Source organism: Archocentrus centrarchus, chromosome 16 (assembly GCF_007364275.1).
Source record: "Archocentrus centrarchus isolate MPI-CPG fArcCen1 chromosome 16, fArcCen1, whole genome shotgun sequence".
Taxonomy (NCBI): Eukaryota; Metazoa; Chordata; class Actinopteri; order Cichliformes; family Cichlidae; genus Archocentrus; species Archocentrus centrarchus.
The window spans coordinates 19,416,824-19,434,648 of record NC_044361.1 but is presented as its reverse complement, the minus strand read 5'-3'; the positions used below and the strand labels follow the sequence as shown (position 1 = coordinate 19,434,648).

General features: G+C 42.0%; 1 protein-coding gene across 2 annotated transcripts in view; it reads left to right on the top strand.

Annotated features, from left to right (window-relative positions):
* Positions 1–17,825, top strand: part of ptprub (protein tyrosine phosphatase receptor type Ub) — a 191,727-nt gene that overhangs the window by 110,012 nt on the left and 63,890 nt on the right. For both annotated transcript variants that reach the window (XM_030749001.1, XM_030749002.1), the window contains exons 5-9: positions 557–672; positions 6,840–7,014; positions 9,661–9,954; positions 15,332–15,649; positions 17,644–17,753. In XM_030749001.1, the coding sequence (XP_030604861.1) occupies positions 557–672; positions 6,840–7,014; positions 9,661–9,954; positions 15,332–15,649; positions 17,644–17,753 (1,013 nt within the window). The remainder of the gene's footprint in view (positions 1–556; positions 673–6,839; positions 7,015–9,660; positions 9,955–15,331; positions 15,650–17,643; positions 17,754–17,825) is intronic.

Sequence of the window (17,825 nt, the reverse complement as noted above, 5' to 3'; positions counted from 1 at the left end):
TGTGTGTGACAAAATTAAGTGTAAAGTACAAATATATAACAAAGCTAAAATTTAGATCTGTAACACTAACCTTACTTGCTCCATACCTGTACCTGAGTTAGAGCAATAAGAGGTCTGCTGCTTAAGAGCATGGTGTGACTCTTGAATACAGTGTGAAGATGGGATGGGCCGTGTGAATTTGGTGGGCTGTTGGCTTCTTACCCAATCAGAACTTAGAAACAGGATTGTCTTTCATTGGCTGAACTGTTCTTTTCTTAACTTTCCAATTTGATTTGGAAACTATCCCACATAACCTCTACCTGTCATAGCTGCTCCCAGCCTGCTCTCAGCCGGGATGTGCGTCAGCTGCTATCCTCCCATTGTCAACACAAATACACCAGAAAAAAAAAACATTTTTTTTCTGTTTGTTTTTTTCTGTTGAAGTTCCTGTTTATATATTTGAAAACCTGTAAAAAAAAAAGCTATCTTAGTCTGACACTGTCATTGTGAACAGTTGAAAGGTAATGGAGTGTTTTTTTTGGTCTCCCAATGTGTCTCTCTCTGTCTGTCTCTTTAGATAAGGCGCCACACTTCTCCAGGCTAGGCGATGAGGAGGTCAATGCTGGGCAGAATGCCACTTTCCAGTGTGTTGCTGCTGGAAGAGCATCAGAGGCTGAGAAGTTCCTGTTGGAGGTTAGAGCTTCATGGTGGTGTTTATAGCTAAACATCTGTTGTATTTTTACCTTCAATATGGCAACAGTGCAAAGGGAAGACTGGTTTTAATACTTATCTCACTAACTCCAGTGCCTAAGGTTGTAGGCAGATTATTAGACAAGGCTCCCTGTGCACATGGGACATGTAAAAGGCATCACACACTTCCTTTGAAGAGAAACACATCCTGCACACAGAAAAAGACACAAACAACTATAAACATTGTGGTCATTTCGCAAGTGCCTTTATAGTCAAGTTTATTTCACTTTTTTTTTCCTTCTTTGTAGTTATTTGATTGACTTTTCAAAAAGAAATTGGAACGTCCACTTCAAGAAGAAGCTGTACCATGTAGTCAGTAGTCCTGAGGCCAGTACTATGAAGAAGGATTTCTTCTTATTCAGAGTTAACCCTGGGTTTTCTGTACTACGAAGGCCCTGCTTTTTCTGTACTTTACTAGGCTATGTCGCCATGGTAACTTATGCTGCAGATCTCACCTGCTCCAGAGCAAGTTATATCAAGCAAGTCAGATCATAGATCAGCAGGTATGAAATCACTGCCTACTGGCCAATCGATTCTCTGTAAAATAGTATCACCCATCCTGGAAGATCTCAGTGCACAGACAGCAGGAGGGTCTAAAGGGTCTTTGTCTTTCCCTGATGAGCATCAGTAATACATGCAGATTCCTGGACCTTGATTTTTTATTTTTTTTTCCTGTCGGCTGCAAACAATTTTACATCAATATTATTGGCTCAAAAAATTAAAGGGACACTTTTTAATCGGGGTACAGCATCAAGGCAGTTAAACGTCGGGGATATTGATCTGGTCAGTTAAGTAGCAGAGGGGGTTGTTAATCAGTTTTAGCTGCTTTAGTGTTAATAAAATTAACAACAGGTGCACTACAGGGACAACACTGAGACCCCCCCCCCCCCCTCCACCCCCAAACAGGAATGTTTTTTTACAGGTCCACTGACATTCTTCCTCTCCCCATCTTTTCTGTTATTGCCTGAAGGTTTTCTGCCAGAGCCCTACAAAATGACCTCCAACAGGCCACTGGTGTGAAGGTTTCTGACCAAACAATCAGAAACGGACTTCATGAGGTTGGCCTGAGGGCCTGAGGTCCTCTAGTGGGCCCTGTTCTCACTGTCCGGCACTGTGGAGCCCAATTGGCATTTGCCGTAGACTACTAGAATTGGCAGGTCCACCACTGGCACCCTGTACTTTTCACAGATGAGAGCAGGTTCACCCTGGGCACATGTGACTGATGTGAAAGGGTCTGAAGAAGCTGTGGAGAATGTTATGCTGCCTGTAACATCGTTCAGAGTGATTGGTTTGGTGGTGGGTCAGTGATGGTCTGGGGAGGCATATCCATGGAGGGACACACAGACCTCTACAGGCTAGGCAATGACTCCCTGCCTGCTATCAGGTATGGAGATGAAATCCTTGGACCTATTGTCAGACCCTATGCTGGTGCAGTGGGTCCTGGATTCTTCCTGGTCCACGACAATGCCCGGCATCATGTGGTGAGAATATACAAGCAGGTCCTGGAGGATGAAGGAATTGATACCATTGAATGGCCCCCGTACACGCCTGACCTAAATCCAATAGAACACCTCTGGGACATTATGCCCTGGTCCAGCTTTGGGAGGAGATCCCTCAGGCATGTATACAAGCACATGGGAGCCATACAAACTGAATATCATTCTGAGTTGCTCCAATGAAATTTTGGCAAAAAGGACTAGCCTGCTGCATTCTTCATTTTTCACTTTGATTTTTGGAGTGCCTTTGAATTCAGCCCTCTGTAGGTTGATAAATTTCCATTTCCATCAAACGACGTGTCATCCTTTCATTCCTAAGACATGATTCAGTCCATATCAGTACAGATAGCCTGGATGATTTTTTTTTCCCATTGAGATCTGATTTCTAAGTGTTTCTTTCATTTGATTTTGAGCAGTGTATGATCTTAAACCAGGACACCTATTTGTGTTTGATGACTTAATCTGAAAATTTCACAGACTCTGCGTGTTTGAATTCTGTTTTTATATTTAATCTTTACTTGCAGACCGCTAAACACCACCCAGGCTGCATGTGAAATAATAAAAACAAAAATTGTCTTTTAATATTAGTTTACCAACATACAGTACTTGATTATAATCCATCAGATTCTCTTGTGTCTTAATGGCAGAGCTGTGATATTGATAAGTTTATTGACTTACACAATCAGTGTTTTTGCCAGCTTTCTTTCCTGGCTTCAAATAGGCTAACCTTTATTAATAACATAGGTCTTTTCCAGTCTTACTGACCAAAGAGCTTTAAATGCAGCACTTTTAAATACTACTACTGTAGGCCTACAGTACTTTTCCTCTCACAAACACACACACCACTGATTTGTCTGCATCAGCTCTGTTGCTTTCAATCTGTAATATTTGAGGAACCTCTTCATATTTTTGTAATATTATAGTTTTATGTTCCTTTGTAAAATCAGTCACTTTGCTATCAGTATACACCTTTTATGTGAACACACAGAGGAAACCCTGCGTTAGGGTAAGTCAATCCAGATAATGGAAAGATATCCTGGGTATGCTGTTCAGTGGTTCATCCGTAGGTCCTATTTGGTGACTCATAGCTAAGTTTTCACATTCTATAACAGTTTACTGCGTATATAACTGTTAGCCTCTTTGTGTCATCATTATGTGACCCAGACATATTTGTCTTTAACTAAAGATGGCACACAAAGGTTTGATGCTGTAAAGGCTATGAAGGCCTTGAAGCCTCTTTATTCCACTGTTTCTGAAATGTTGCCTTGCTGATAGGATCACTGTGTTCTTGTCTTTCTGTGCTGTATTCATGTGATGTACTGCACTTTAGATAGCTGTCTTTTCATCTAGAATGGCTTGTTCTGTGAAGGTCCATAGGAATTACTAGTTTTTAAAACTCTTCTTTTCTGGAGGCCCAATTAAAGACCTTAATGTTATTGTGCTGTAGGCGCATCCATCTCATGCTGCAGTTACTGTGCAGCCACACATTCAGTGTTTTTGCCAACATCCTACCGCCCACTGCAGCCAGTGTTAATCAGAGCTGACCTAGGCAAACCTTCTGCATTGTTTGAAAATGGGAAATGTGTGATTTAGGTAATTGCTGTATCCTGATCCACACCTCTTTTTTCAAGCCACCCATTTAGTCACGACAAAAAGATGAAGACAAATGCGTTGGGTAATTAGCTGACATAACCCTACAGATGCCTACTGTAATGAGATCTTCAGGCCACTGGAATCTCTATACCCCAACCCCACCCCACCCCCTCTTCTACCTTGAGCTGTCCTCTTCCTTTGTCTGCTCATCACATACCTGTCAGGCTTTTTTTCCTTCATATGAAGTCAAATCTCGGTTGTTTTCTGTTACTGTGCCCTTTCGTGTTGATTGTGTCTGCTGTACCAGCTGTAGCGCAGTCTCAACTGCACACGCCTGCCAGATTAGCAGATCGTTTTTGTCGTTTCCTCGCCAATTAGCTATAGCCAGATTGTTTATGTAACATGAAGTGATCTCATGCTATTTCACTTACTCTGATTTCTGCTGCCTCCTTTCTATAATCCACAGACTAGGTGGCAATAAAGAGGATAGAAAATATGCAGGGAGCATGCATGGACTGTATGATTAAATTATTTTTTCTTTTTCCTGCGGTTACAAGGTTTGTTGACTTTTTAACCCTAATCAGGGGGTGTGTGTTTATGTGTTTGTTTGCAAGATTCGGCCAGAGGTTCCTGTGGTCTGTGGCTTTTTGAAGGCCCCAAATCAGAAGTACAACAGAAGCCCAGATAGCCTTGCATAACCCAGAGGTCTCCTTGTTAATCACAGTGTGCTCACATTTTGATTCTGTTAAAGCTGACAGATCAAAGGTATGAGTATCATGATTCATGTCCACCATTTCACACACAGAAAATGGCCTGAAAACATGAGAAAAAATGTCAGCGCCGATGTGTTATTGTGAAACAATGCGGACTTGACAGATGCTAGTGGTTTTAATGGCGTGGAACAATGTGAGAAAGGCCTCTCACAGTGCTACAGCTAGGTGCATCATGCAACATTCACTGGAATCTGTTCTCTGTCACCGTTTCTGTCCAGTTCCCACTTTCTGCCTTAATTCCCTTTTGTTTATGTTCTGCTTAGACTGAAAAAAGTGGCTATTTCCGCTCTTTCTTGTCTCTTCATGCCGCTATTCAAGTATTAGCTATGCTAAAGTGATTAAACTTCGATGCATTAAAGTCCATCTGTCTCCTGATTGTAATTGTTGAGCAGTTAAATGTTTTGCTTCAATAACATTGCACGCTAAGGACAGATGAAGTTGAAGATGGGCTCCATTATGGGACGACACTCATGACATATATTACCCCCATAATCACTATTATTTTAACAAGATTTCATTTGTTTTCATTAAAGCACGTCTGATTGTAATATCGCCTGATTAAATCAGTTAGATGGTCCTGCCATTCTAATTAAATTGCACACAACTGGACGATTCTTCTTTTTAATCACACGGCTCTAACAAGAACTGACCCAGATAGCAATAATTTAAGTGTGTATTGCTACATTATTAGCGTTGTGTTGCTGGGGTTCACGGTGCAGTAACTGTGGGGGCAGGGTACCATAAAGGTTGTGTGTGTGTGTGTGTGTGTGTGTGTGTGTGTGTGTGTGTGTGTCCCTGTCTTAATGGGGAAGGCTGGATGTTGTGTGTTCGAGGGTGTTTATAATAAAAACATCAGTGTATAAAACATAATGAACCAGTACTTAAAAGACAAAGTAAACAAAGAACCAAAACAAGGAAGGAGAGGCAAATAGAAGGCAGGGAAAAAAAAGGAGAAAGCACGGTAAAGACAAATGAAATAATTAAACAGAAAGGCACTTTATTAGGAACGCCTGTTCAGCTGCCTGTTACTTGAATGTGATTTTGAATGTGCCCGTCTGGCACCATGGTTTTTGGGCTGGTGTAATGGTGTGGGGAGATGTTTTCCTGGAACACTTGGTACCAATGGAGCATCATTTAAACACCACAGCCTACCTGAGTATTGCTGTTGACCATGTCCGTCCCTTTATGACCACAGTGATCGTCTCCTGATGGCTGCTTCCAGCCACAAAGCTCAGATCATCTGAAAGCGATTTCTTGAACCTGACAGTGAGTTCACTGTACTCAAATGAGCACCTTTGGGATGTGGTGGAACGGGAGATTTGCATCATGGATGTGCAGCCCACAAATCTGTAACAACTGTGTGAAGCTGACGTGTCAATATGGACCAAAATCTCTGAGGAATGTTTCCAGCACCTTGTTGAAGTCAGACCAGAATTAAGACAGTTTTGAAAGCAATAGTGGGTCCAACCCAGTACTAGCAAGGTGTACTTAATGAAGTGGCTGGTCAGAGTATATGCTATAAGATTACAGTCAAACGTAGACAGATATTCTGGGGACTCCACGTTGATAACACACAAATATGCGCTGCAACAATAACGCAGTCAATGTAAAGCATAAAGACGGTTTTTTGTTCAAATTTCCCAAAAAAACTTCTCCAAGCAGATTGAAAATCTGCAGATTTTCCACATCTTTTAATTGCAAATATTTGATAGAATCTGTTTTAGTTAGTGAGTCTGAAGAGCTGCTCAGAGCTCTTCCATCAGCTAAAGAGACACTCCAGTAATTTTACAACTGAAGGCCAATTTACAGTCACGGTGAGTGCTACTCAGTATGTGACAGCCGTTGTCTTCTGCTGGCCTTCAGGCCTTCATTACAAACTGGGATGCTGAGTTTGAAAGATGTCGAGGGTGTAATGGAGAGACTTTATCAAGTTGCATTATGCCATGAGAAGATCTTGGGTGTTGACAACTTGACTCATGCTTAGGAGTAACAGTGAGGACATCTCAGCCTTTAATTCCTTTCTGTCTTTTGTGTCTCTGTAGGTGTTATAGACTCAGAGTACCTCTAACAGAACTGCTATGCATTTTTGTATTTTATTCATTTCACACACTACTACAGAAAACAGCTACACTTGTGTGTGTGTGTGAAAGTCTGTGTTATTGTGCTGTATAAGATCTGTGTGAGAGAGACAGGGACACATGATGGCCCCTCCTGGTTTCTCTGACTCTGTTCTTTTTCTGCTTTCCAGAGACACAATGGGGACATTTTAACAATGGCATCAGTCAAGCACCTGAGTCATCGGCGCTTTGTGGTGTCCTTCCAGCTCGACAGCGTCCAGCGAACTGATCAGGACCTTTACCGCTGCGTCACTCAGTCCCCCAGGGGCTCTGGGGTCTCAAACTTTGCTGAACTCGTTGTCAAAGGTGACTGTTGTTTTCTTTTGGTCTTGTTCCCCTTCAGTCTCCGTCATCCCAGCTGTTAGTTTTCCTCCTGCATATGATTTCCTGCTTTTCATGGCGTAGTACAGTACAGCGTATGATTGAAAGGAGAATTAAAAGGGAAGCAGATACCCACAGGACATAATTTGTGCATGACAGCGAACATCTCGTGCACCTATTTCTAATTCCAGAAAATTTCTTATTCACAAATAGTGTGTTACAGCGACTCACTTGAAGGCTCTTTAAATGGTATCCACAGTCTCTCTGGCATGTGTGGCATTCTGAGCTGCAGTTGCCAGATAGACTGCCATACTGAGCTCTTCAGCTCTCTGTCAAAAAGCTGTTCACTTGCCTGGGACTCCTGCAGCCCTTGTCATATCATATACCACAGATGGTGACCTCACTACCATTACTCACTCCAACCCCACAGCCCGACACCACCGCTTTGACAGCATAGTAATGACATGGCTGTGGGGTGGTTTGCTGGCATAACAAACCCCAGCCCTCAGCAAAGTAAAGATGGCAAAGGAAAATAAGGATGTAAGGGATTCTCAGTCCCCTTGTCCTCTACTGTATGCTCTTGTTATTACTTTTTTAAAGACAGTATCAAGTACAAAAGAGAGTTAGGAGAAGCCCAAAGGGAGCTTTAAGCCAAGCTAGCAGAATGGCTCTGTGGATATCAGTGTCCACCACTTCAGTGGACAACCGTTGGATGGATTGCTGTGAATTTTTAACCAACAGTTCGGATCCCACAAAAAGGAACTTGATTTATTTTATTTTTTATTTTTTTAAGTGCTGGGCACATGCACAACGTTGGCATTTGTGCATATATTTAAATTTATTCACACTCCCATCAGAATGAATAACCTGGACATCATCATGTAAAAACTGAACTTTTGCTCCAGCACCATAATCTCAAAACTCCTGTCAATCTCAACATGTTCACACGCTTAAATTATAATGTAAACATGGCACATATGTTCCTTAGTTTTATTCTGCTGTGGGATGAAGAAGGTTCCCTGTTACTGATATAAAAGCATGGGTTTGTGTTAGTGTTGTGACGGACTGATTGCTACGAAATGGAGGCCCTTTGCTAGAATGTTATCCAGCCAATGCCAGAAAACCAGGACACAGTGAATGTGCTGACAGATGGCTGTGATTTGCTCACACTTTCAGCAAATAAGTAGCATTGTGTCTTTGTGGTTGTTGCTTTCCTTATTTTGTCATAATCACGACAAAGATGTTATTTCTGGCAAGGCTGTACCACAAGTAAATGCGATGGCCAGTTAAGTTATTCTCAAGTCAGCTGTGTGTAACTCCGCGACTGGCTGTGCTTTTTGCAGACTTAACAAGGCTTTCATAAATCCCTTTTCCCCTCTGCTCTGCTAAAAAGAGCCTAATCATCCCCTTAATGAGTTGGATCTACTCATTTAAATAATGCAGAAAGAATGCGAGAATCATAGTAAAGCCCTTCCACTGCTCCACAGAGGGCACTGCGATGTCTACATGATTAATAGAAACATTTTCACCTTGTCCATATGTCTCTGGCTATTGTTGTGGCCCCAGAGTTTATATATACACAGATATTCTGTCCTAAGCACATTTGAAACTGCTTTTGCAGGAATATTCAGCCTTTTCAAACCTAAATTTAGTGCAGAGAAATCTCGTGTTAAGCAGACAGCAGCACTGAGAGTTTGCTTTAGTGGAAAAGACACTTATACTGTAATACAGTAATATACTGATATACTAATATACTGAGGAAAAAATTAAAATGCAATAAATTAACATATAAAATCTTGTTTGCTCAAAGTGTGAAAGAGGTAAGTGAGTTGATTTAAATGTAATCCCACGGGCTGTTTGCCTGTTTGCCAGAATTTGGCCTTTTATTATGGTTGCAGTCATTGACAGTTAAAAGATGAGCTGCTGCAGGCACAGAGAAGCAATACAGAGTAGAGGTGAAGTTCTTGCAATGTTGAAAACCCACAGAGAGGAGGATCGTAAAAGACAGAGGCAGGGATGAAGGATTAGTCACAGCCACAGATCTAACTCTGATCTTTTCTCATGCTTTGTCCACATTTCTTTTGCATTCCCATCCCTCACTCTCACAGTTTCCTGTGTAAGTGTTTAGCGGCTTGGATCTGCCAGTGAGTGACGTGGGCAGTGGTATTAATTCTTGGTTTGCCAGTCTTCACCAGCAGGATTGCATGCAGTCATTTCATCATTCGTGACCGGCTATCTCAGAAATTGGAGAAAAACACGCACAGCAATTATTGTCTCAGTTACAGATTCAGTGCATTGCATGCACAGCTGTTTTTTCCATTCACCACACTGCAAAAAACTGATGCAAGGATCCGAATGCCCCATTAATAGGTATGACTAATCTGCTATTTGAACATAGTTTGACCTGCTCACATCCTGCAGTCTCTTGAGACTCATTTAAGACTCAGTGGGCTTTAACATAGCCAGAAATCTATTTGCATATGACTGATTAGTAAAATTAATAGCACAGCTTTACCACCCTGGATTGTACAGCGGTGCTGCCAGCCTGCCAGGAAATGCTTTTATCAATACGAACATGTTCTTAAGCAAGAAGAAAAGAAAAAAAACACTGCTTTTCATTTTCTCTGACAGTGCCCCCATCCCCCATTGCGCCGCCCCAGCTTCTGCGTGCCGGCTCCACTTACCTGATCATCCAGCTCAACACCAACTCTATCCTGGGAGATGGCCCTATTATCAGGAAGGAGATTGAGTACCGCGCCAGCCAGTCTCCATGGTCAGAGGTGCACGGAGTCAACATGGTCACCTATAAGCTGTGGCACCTGGATCCAGACACAGAGTACCACATCAGTGTGCTGTTGACACGACCGGGAGAGGGAGGAACCGGTCCTCCTGGACCTCCTCTCGTGAGCAGGACCAAGTGCGCAGGTGAGCATTAAACTAATGTAGTCACTTCCAACCACTTTGGTTCATGACAGCTCCAAAAAAAGAGGGGATTTTACACTTGAGATCTTTTGTAATAGATGCTGACAGGAGGTGTAGCTTTTTTAAAGGATTTAAAGAGGAATAATGGGGTAAATGTATCAATTTATATTTCACAAGAAAAATGAATAAAATGATGAAATAAAGAACTAAACACACTTTTGTTTGAGTCTTGACATTAGTGCATCACCCACCACCCAGCTTTCATCTATACTGCACGTTATTTGTTTTACAGCTGCTCTTTGAGTTTCCTTGTAACAAACAAAAGTGAGAATGACATTGCTGCTAATCACCAAAAATGCATTTTGCATATCCTTGATACATAAACGTGAGATGATTTAACTTCCTGCTCACAAAGTTGATTTTTCTTAAAAGCTTCAGTCCTGGTTCAGATGTTTACTAGGAAGCAGTATTTGTCTTTGCTGCCTATGCCGGCTCATTGATGTGTTTCGCAGCTTTTCCCATTACCTGATATGTCCTAAAACACCCCCCCCCCTCAACACACACACACACACACGTGCCTCCTTGTGCATGTGCACAAGACAAAAAAAACAGGAAGTGGTCCCATTCAAAAACTCCACAGGGAACCTTTAATTTGAGTAATAGATTAATGTCTGCCTCATTGTTAACATCTTGTTTATGCCAGTGTGTAGCTCTAAATCTTGTATGCTGTCATGTGTGAAGAGATAATGACAGTCTTGTCAGCTGTTTCCTGTTTGGAGGTTCTGAGTTGTCACAAAAATGAGAGATTTTTTTTTCTCCTACATCACTTTTTTTTTTTTTTAAATTGGGGATTGATATTGTGTGAAAACAGCTCTCCAAAGAACACAATGTGTTTATGAGGAACTTATGAGCAATGCGCAGTATTTAGGTAATGCAGTGCCCCAGAGCAGACCATAAGTGTGTTGAACACTAATAAACCATAAGCATTAGGCAGCAGAGTCTCCACTGCAAACTGCTCTCATCTTCCACTTCAGCTCAACTCAGTGAATTTCTAAATCAGATAGGCTTATACTTTTAATTTAGGTTAAGATTATACCTATAGATATGTCCCCTTCATATGATTAAGCTATTCTAATAAAGATCCTCAGCTCATTTTACTGATGCCCAACAGCCACACACTGTAACTTAAAAGAAGCTTACAATTTGAGGCTGCACTGGTCACGATAATCTGCTAAAATTCAATCAGTGAGGAGCTGATAGACAAGTTCTGAATCAGTCGCTGCATATACTGTACTTATCTCATAAGAAAAGGCGCATTTGTTATCACTGGTGTTCTCTGAACTCTGTAGCCGAGGAGACTGAAAGGGACTTTATTTGCTGCCAGCATGGCAATATTTCTTTGACGGTTATTTAAAAGATAACAGCTGGCTGGCTGCAGTAGCTAGTCTAAAAAGGGGCTTCTTTGGTATCTCCTGGAGAAGACAGAAATTTTATTTATAGCAAGTATAACAAATGGACAAGAATTAGTAGGTGAAAGATTTTCTTGATTTGCCAGAAAACTGTAAAAAAAAACAAAAAAAAAAAACACGTTTTTGGCTAATCATACATTCAAAAGTTGATTTCAGTTAGCGGTATTTTTTTTTTTTTTTTAATGACAATTCATTATCATTTTTTGACTGTTGCTTCATTCAGACCAACAGTTAACAGTTCCCCAAATCATTATTTTGGTTCATTTTAACATTTTTCTCTGATTGGGCCTTTTATATTTTTTGTTATTTTGTCGTGCCTGCTTCCCACCTCTGTCATTTGTCTCTGTTCAGACACAGAACACCCAGGAGAAGAGCAGCACATCCATGTTTAGTTTTAAATATATGTACAACAAACCTGTGTTATTGCAGATGCATGTACAGACATTGCAGGCAGTCATTACCACTGCCTGAATCTGCAATGTGTGCGATGTAGTCACAGGCACACAAAATGGAGAGCTTTGTGTTACCCAAAGGCAGTCTGTGGATTCGTGTCTTCCATGGTCATCACTCTTCTCTATGCCCAACGGTCTCTCCCTGCCACACACCATCCCTCACATATCTTCCTACCCTGCTCCACTAGAGCCTCCCTGGCCTCCTCTCCAATGACATATTAAAGCTACTCTCCTCTCCCAACAGCCGGAGACACCCCTCATTCATCAGGTGCCGTGAGTGAGCTCTCTGCCCTCCTTTGCCAATTCCTGCGCACCCCTCCCCAACTGGAGAGACAGAGAAAATTCACAATAAAAAAAAAAAAAAAACGTTGATAGCAAGAAGAAGAAGTGGAGCAGAGGGAAGGGGAAGGCAGCGGCGTGGGAGTAGGGGTAGTTTTTCAAAGTGAGAGTAAAAATGAAAGCGAACGTGCGAGAGGTGAAGCGAGAGTGGAATCATAACGTACGGAAATTGCTTTCACAGTTGCTGCTATCGGTGTTTGTGAAAGTCACTAAACTCTGCCTTTAATGATGTATTTACATTTCAACCACTGTGACATTAGGTTGTTCAGCCATGTGTGGGATAAGTAATACTGCTGTGTTTGCTGAGCTGTTAAACAGGGCATTTAGATGCAGCACTAGTTCAATACAGAGGAAGTATAGGTGAAATTAATTTGGCCCATGATGGTATCTTGTACATATATGTGTGTGTGTGTGGCATATCTGACTCTTGCATGGCATGAATCAGTGTTTACAGTTCTGCCACGTGCATGTTGTGTTATACAGTTCAACAATGGGAACCTCCTCCTGCTGTGTCTCACATTCTTGACCCTTCGGTAGCTCTAATAACCAGCTGTCTCCCAGAGCTCCCCTGACCCAAACTTCCAAACCATCTGGTCTACACTACCCCCAGTCACCCTGCATTCTTCTGCTGAATCCTGATCATCCCCCTCACTGTTGGCCTGATTGCATTTAAGTATGAGAAAATAGATTGGTGGGGTTGTTGTTGAGGCGTGCTTTCAGGGAGGTGGTAATTATCTGGTGAACAGAAGGGATATTTTGGACCCTCTTTGTATTTATGAGGAAAGTGAATTTCCTCTCCCGAAGCTGTGTCTCAGCACCGTGACTAATCGCACTCTTTCATGGTGAAACATGTTGGCTAGCTGGCTGCACTGTGCACATATACATCCTCGTGGTGGTAAGCTATCCTAGAACCGGTGCTGTAAAACTAATGGCCGTGAATGTGAACACGGTCTCCACCTGGCTCTGATGGTCATCCAGGTGTGCCTGATGAGCCATTGCTGTGATTATCAGCACGGTGCATTAGCACAGCTTGAAGCCCCTCAAGTAAACCACAGAGGAGAGGCAAGCATTTGTACTGCAGGTGGTCCCCAAACTATGTTAATGGGCTTCCACCTGCTGCTGGGTCACTGAACCTTCTGGAAAGCCCCGGCCCATGATGCTTTTGGTCTGTTAAAGGCAGCCAACACTGGAGCCTGACTAAAATTAGGCACATTAGGAACACAAGTGCTTTGCCTTTCTTGGCATGTCGTTTATCATGACTTCCATTCAGAGGCAGAATTCCCTATATGTGCATATTTGGATTTCTATGTAGCGGGATGTAAATGCATGTCTGTATAAATTTCCCATCTGACAGTCAGCCACCCAATCTAAGATTGCTCTACTCTATATTACTGCTGTCCCACGCCACAGTTTTAGGGGAAGTAATAAACCAGAACCAATCACATCTTCTCTAACTTCCAATCTCCATGGATCACCGTGGTGCTGTGGGCTTTCGTCCATGTTGGGACGGCTGCAGTTTTCATGCCACAGGGTGCCAGAAAACGGGTGCCCGTGGCATACAGACAGATAAGACGAGGCAAGGGGAAGGGGCTGGCACAAATGTCCACTTTGAGAAAACCCATAATGAGCACATTGTGGCCGCTTTGGTGGTGCTTTCATCAACTCAGCAGTTAAATGCCTCTCTCTTTATATAGCTCTCAAACTGTGCAGACTGTCAACTGCACCATTAAGACAGTCCTCAGTCACACTGAACAATGGAACATTAACATTTCTTACTGGGTGCAGTCTACTACTCTGCGATTACTGTGCCCACCCATTTATCTACCATCACATTAGTCTGGATGAGGTTCTGATCAATGCTCTGTTCATATTTCCATCTAGCTTGAGATGCCAGATAACAAATTAAAAGAGAAAGTTGGTGATTGCAGAGGCCTTTAGCATAGATTGGAACTGTCATAAAATTTCAACTGCTGTACCTAAGTACTTCAGACTATCTGGAATATATATTCATGTAGAGATATAGATACAACAGTATGATGTGTGTGTATGTATGTAATGTCTGTGTGTCCGTGTGTCCTTGCGCGAGTACAGAGCACCTTTAAAATCCATTTTCTTAGATAATACTTGTCTTAATGCATTAGCCCCTGCTCAGTGATGCATTAGCTGCTTTATTTAAGTTCTCTGCACTAATCTGTGCTGCAGTGAGAATCCCTCTGAGTGTGCAAGTCAGTGAGGGAATGAAGACCTTGGCCAGTAACCTCAAACTCCACTGATCTCTCGCTGTACTCCATATCTTTGCTGTCATTCCCTGCCTCCCTGGCCCATTACTCATCATGCCCTATTAAAAGAATAAAGCCATACAATACATTATGTAGCATATTGCTTGACAAAAAGGCATTGATTGTGTTAATAATTGCCACTGATAAATACCTCCATTGATATGGAGGATGTCCTTGGCTAAACTTGGCCTCGCTTCAGTTTCGGACGTCCTCCTGAACACTGGCTGCTCTGTGCCTCTGTGCATAGAGGCTCTCTGTATCTTTCAGTGAGCAAATAAATTCAAGGGGAATATCACAGACAGAGCTGTTGTTCTTGTAGTCTGAGTAAGAGAAAGTCAGGGTTAACCCGCCAGTGACCAGAATTAACTCGGTGCCATCTAAAAATATGGAACAGGCCGCTTTGATGACCCAGCAGTAAAACTGACCGGCGGAAGTGAATGCTCTTGCATTTTTGCATGTGGATTAAACCTCAGGGCAAAGGAGTGAAACCACTGGAAAGCCACTTTGCTCTGTGGCGGGGAGGAGGAGACTAGTGGGATTTCAACAGCAACTCGCAGCCTGTCCGATTAATTAGCGCAATTGGCATGAGTTCCCGATCTGCCATCGGGAATGTGGGTGTGTTGTGCTGGTAGCAAATTGACCTCTACATTGTGGCAGGGCAGTATGGCAGCATGTAGAAGAGGAACAGCTTGAAAACTGCCCGGGTAGTCCCGTTATATTAGCAGTGCTGTCATTTGCTGGATGTTCTGTCAAAAATCCAATAATTCACAATAGAACAAGCTTACCTGTGTTTTGCCCATTTGTCATTTCCTTTTCTTCAATCTCCCTTTGTCTCTCCCAGAGCCCATGCGTGCATTACGAGGACTCGCTGCCACAGATATCCAGCCCAGGCAGTTGTCTCTGCAGTGGGAGAATTTGGCGTTCAACCTGACACGCTGCCACACCTACTCAGTGTCCTTGTGCTACCGCTACACCATGGCGGGAGGAGGCGGAGGCCACAACACCACCGTACGCGAGTGCCTCGCAGTGGAGCACAATGCCTCACGCTTCACGCTGCGTGATCTGCCACCCTACCATGCCATCCATGTCCGTCTGTCACTGGCAAATCCAGAGGGGAAGAAAGAGGGCAGAGAGGTCACCTTTCAGACGGAGGAGGACAGTAAGTCCCAGGAGAAGATTACATAAAAGACAGTAGATAGATAGTAGAAGACAGAGCACAGAGAAACTCAACTTGAATAGCGCCACTAAACATTCACAGGAAATTGCCACCTGCACAGTTCACTACCAGTTTATTAGATCTAATAATGGTAAAGCAGCCAGGGACAACTTTTAATATTTGATCCCATGTTGATTAAAGTTCTAATGATTTTAATGAAACAGTTTTATAGTGGCGGATGTAGTTTGTATTATATTGCTGTTGAACTGCATTGTTTCCCACTAACAGGTGTTTGTGTTTATTATCCTTTCCACCTCATTTATATCAATAAAGGAGGCTAAATAACAGAATCGCCTTGCTTTATATTACAGTACGATTCAGGAAAACAAAAGCTCTGCGCCAGCAAGATTACCGTAAAAATCTAATCAACACCTTTCTGAAACATTTTTCTTCAAAAGTATTATAACCTTGATGAAGGTGAGAATACTGTAAACTAGGACTGTAGCTTTGGACTGCTATAATAGTACTGAGGTGGACGAATGTTAGAGCAGCTGAAAACTTCTTAAAGCTGCTGTCCCTCCTAACAGCCAAAGACACCCCTCATTCATCAGGCCCTCATAATTTTTTTTTAAATTACGTTTTGTTTAAAAGAAAAGAAAAACACACCACACTCCAGTTATCACATTGCAAAGTATCGTCATGGTCACAACAATATGTGGTGGCCTCTAAATGTTGGCAGTCCATCATTTTTCTGCTTTAAAATGCAGTCAAAAATTGTTCATTTTCTCACATAAACTGCAGTCTGGACTTAGCTCTCAGTGATATTTAAAATCTACAAGAATATCTCAAATTATTTAAATATTCTCACAGTAAATGTCAGAATGAAGACTTCCCATGCAGAGACTGTCCTATTCTATAATTTAGAGGGCATGATTCTACTTTCCTATCAGTGGTCAAAATACACAAATCCATTATCAGTCCATTCTTCCTTATATGTGCTGAATTCAAACTTCTGTCAGCTCCTCCCATCTTTCCCTAACACATTAATACAGAGAGGGTGACCATCTGACTAAGCCCAAATCAGCATTACAAAAGATCCTTTTCATTTTCAGATAGAAATAACATAAAAGAGAAAACATATCTGAGACTTGAGCAATTGTGAGATAGGATTTTGTTCTCATTTCTTATCTCCTATTATTCCTGTGTGCCTTTGCAGATTTTCTGCATGGTGGCTAAGGGAGAAATCAATTCTGCCATGAAAAAAAAAATCAAAACAAACAAGATTTTTCAGATATATAGAGCACCAGTCAAAAGCAGGAATGGGTGAGTGTGTCCAAACTTTTGACTGGTACTGTATATGTACAGTATATATATATATACATGTACAGAGAAAAATAGAAAAAGAGCGACCAAGTGAGAAAATGAACACTTTTTTCTATTTAGATAAAGATGAATATATGTATAAATACATATAGTATGTGCCAATTAGAACCATCTTTTTCAAAAGTCCCGATAAGCAAATTTGCTCTCCTGACTAACCCAATTCAAAAAACAGTCAACTCAGCTGTTTGGCTCTGGCTTTCGCCTCGGGCCTGAATTTCACATAACAGTCTTCCTCTGCACAGAGCGCACACAGACCACTGGGACTCAGACTTCAACTGAATGGCCCAAAAACTGTGTGTAGCTGAGAGCCTAGGCGTTCACATATTCATCAGTATATTTAAGCTTTGACTGAAACTGGCTAGAAAATATAATACTTTTATAATATTTTCTTTTTTCTTGTCTATGTTGTAGGTGCATAATTTATGCAGCTAATAAATGAACTGAATCCTTTCCTGATATTTTCTGCCTGCTGCTCTCTCTGTGTCAGAGTGCTTTGTGTGGTGCGTTGTTCTGGGCCACAGTGACATTCACTCTGTGATATTGACAGGAGAGGATCACTGTGTGATTAGCACTTCAGTTTCCCTGACAAATGTTTGTTCTGTAATTTCTCATAGTTCCCGGAGGCATAGCACCAGAGTCGCTCACCTTCACTCCGCTGGATGACATGATTTTCCTGAAGTGGGAGGAGCCTGTTGAGCCCAATGGACTTATTACCCAGTATGAGGTAAGCCCATGGAGGCACCAAGGTGAATTTCTTTGCTGTGCAAGGTTCTTTGCTGTTTGCAGGTGCAAACAT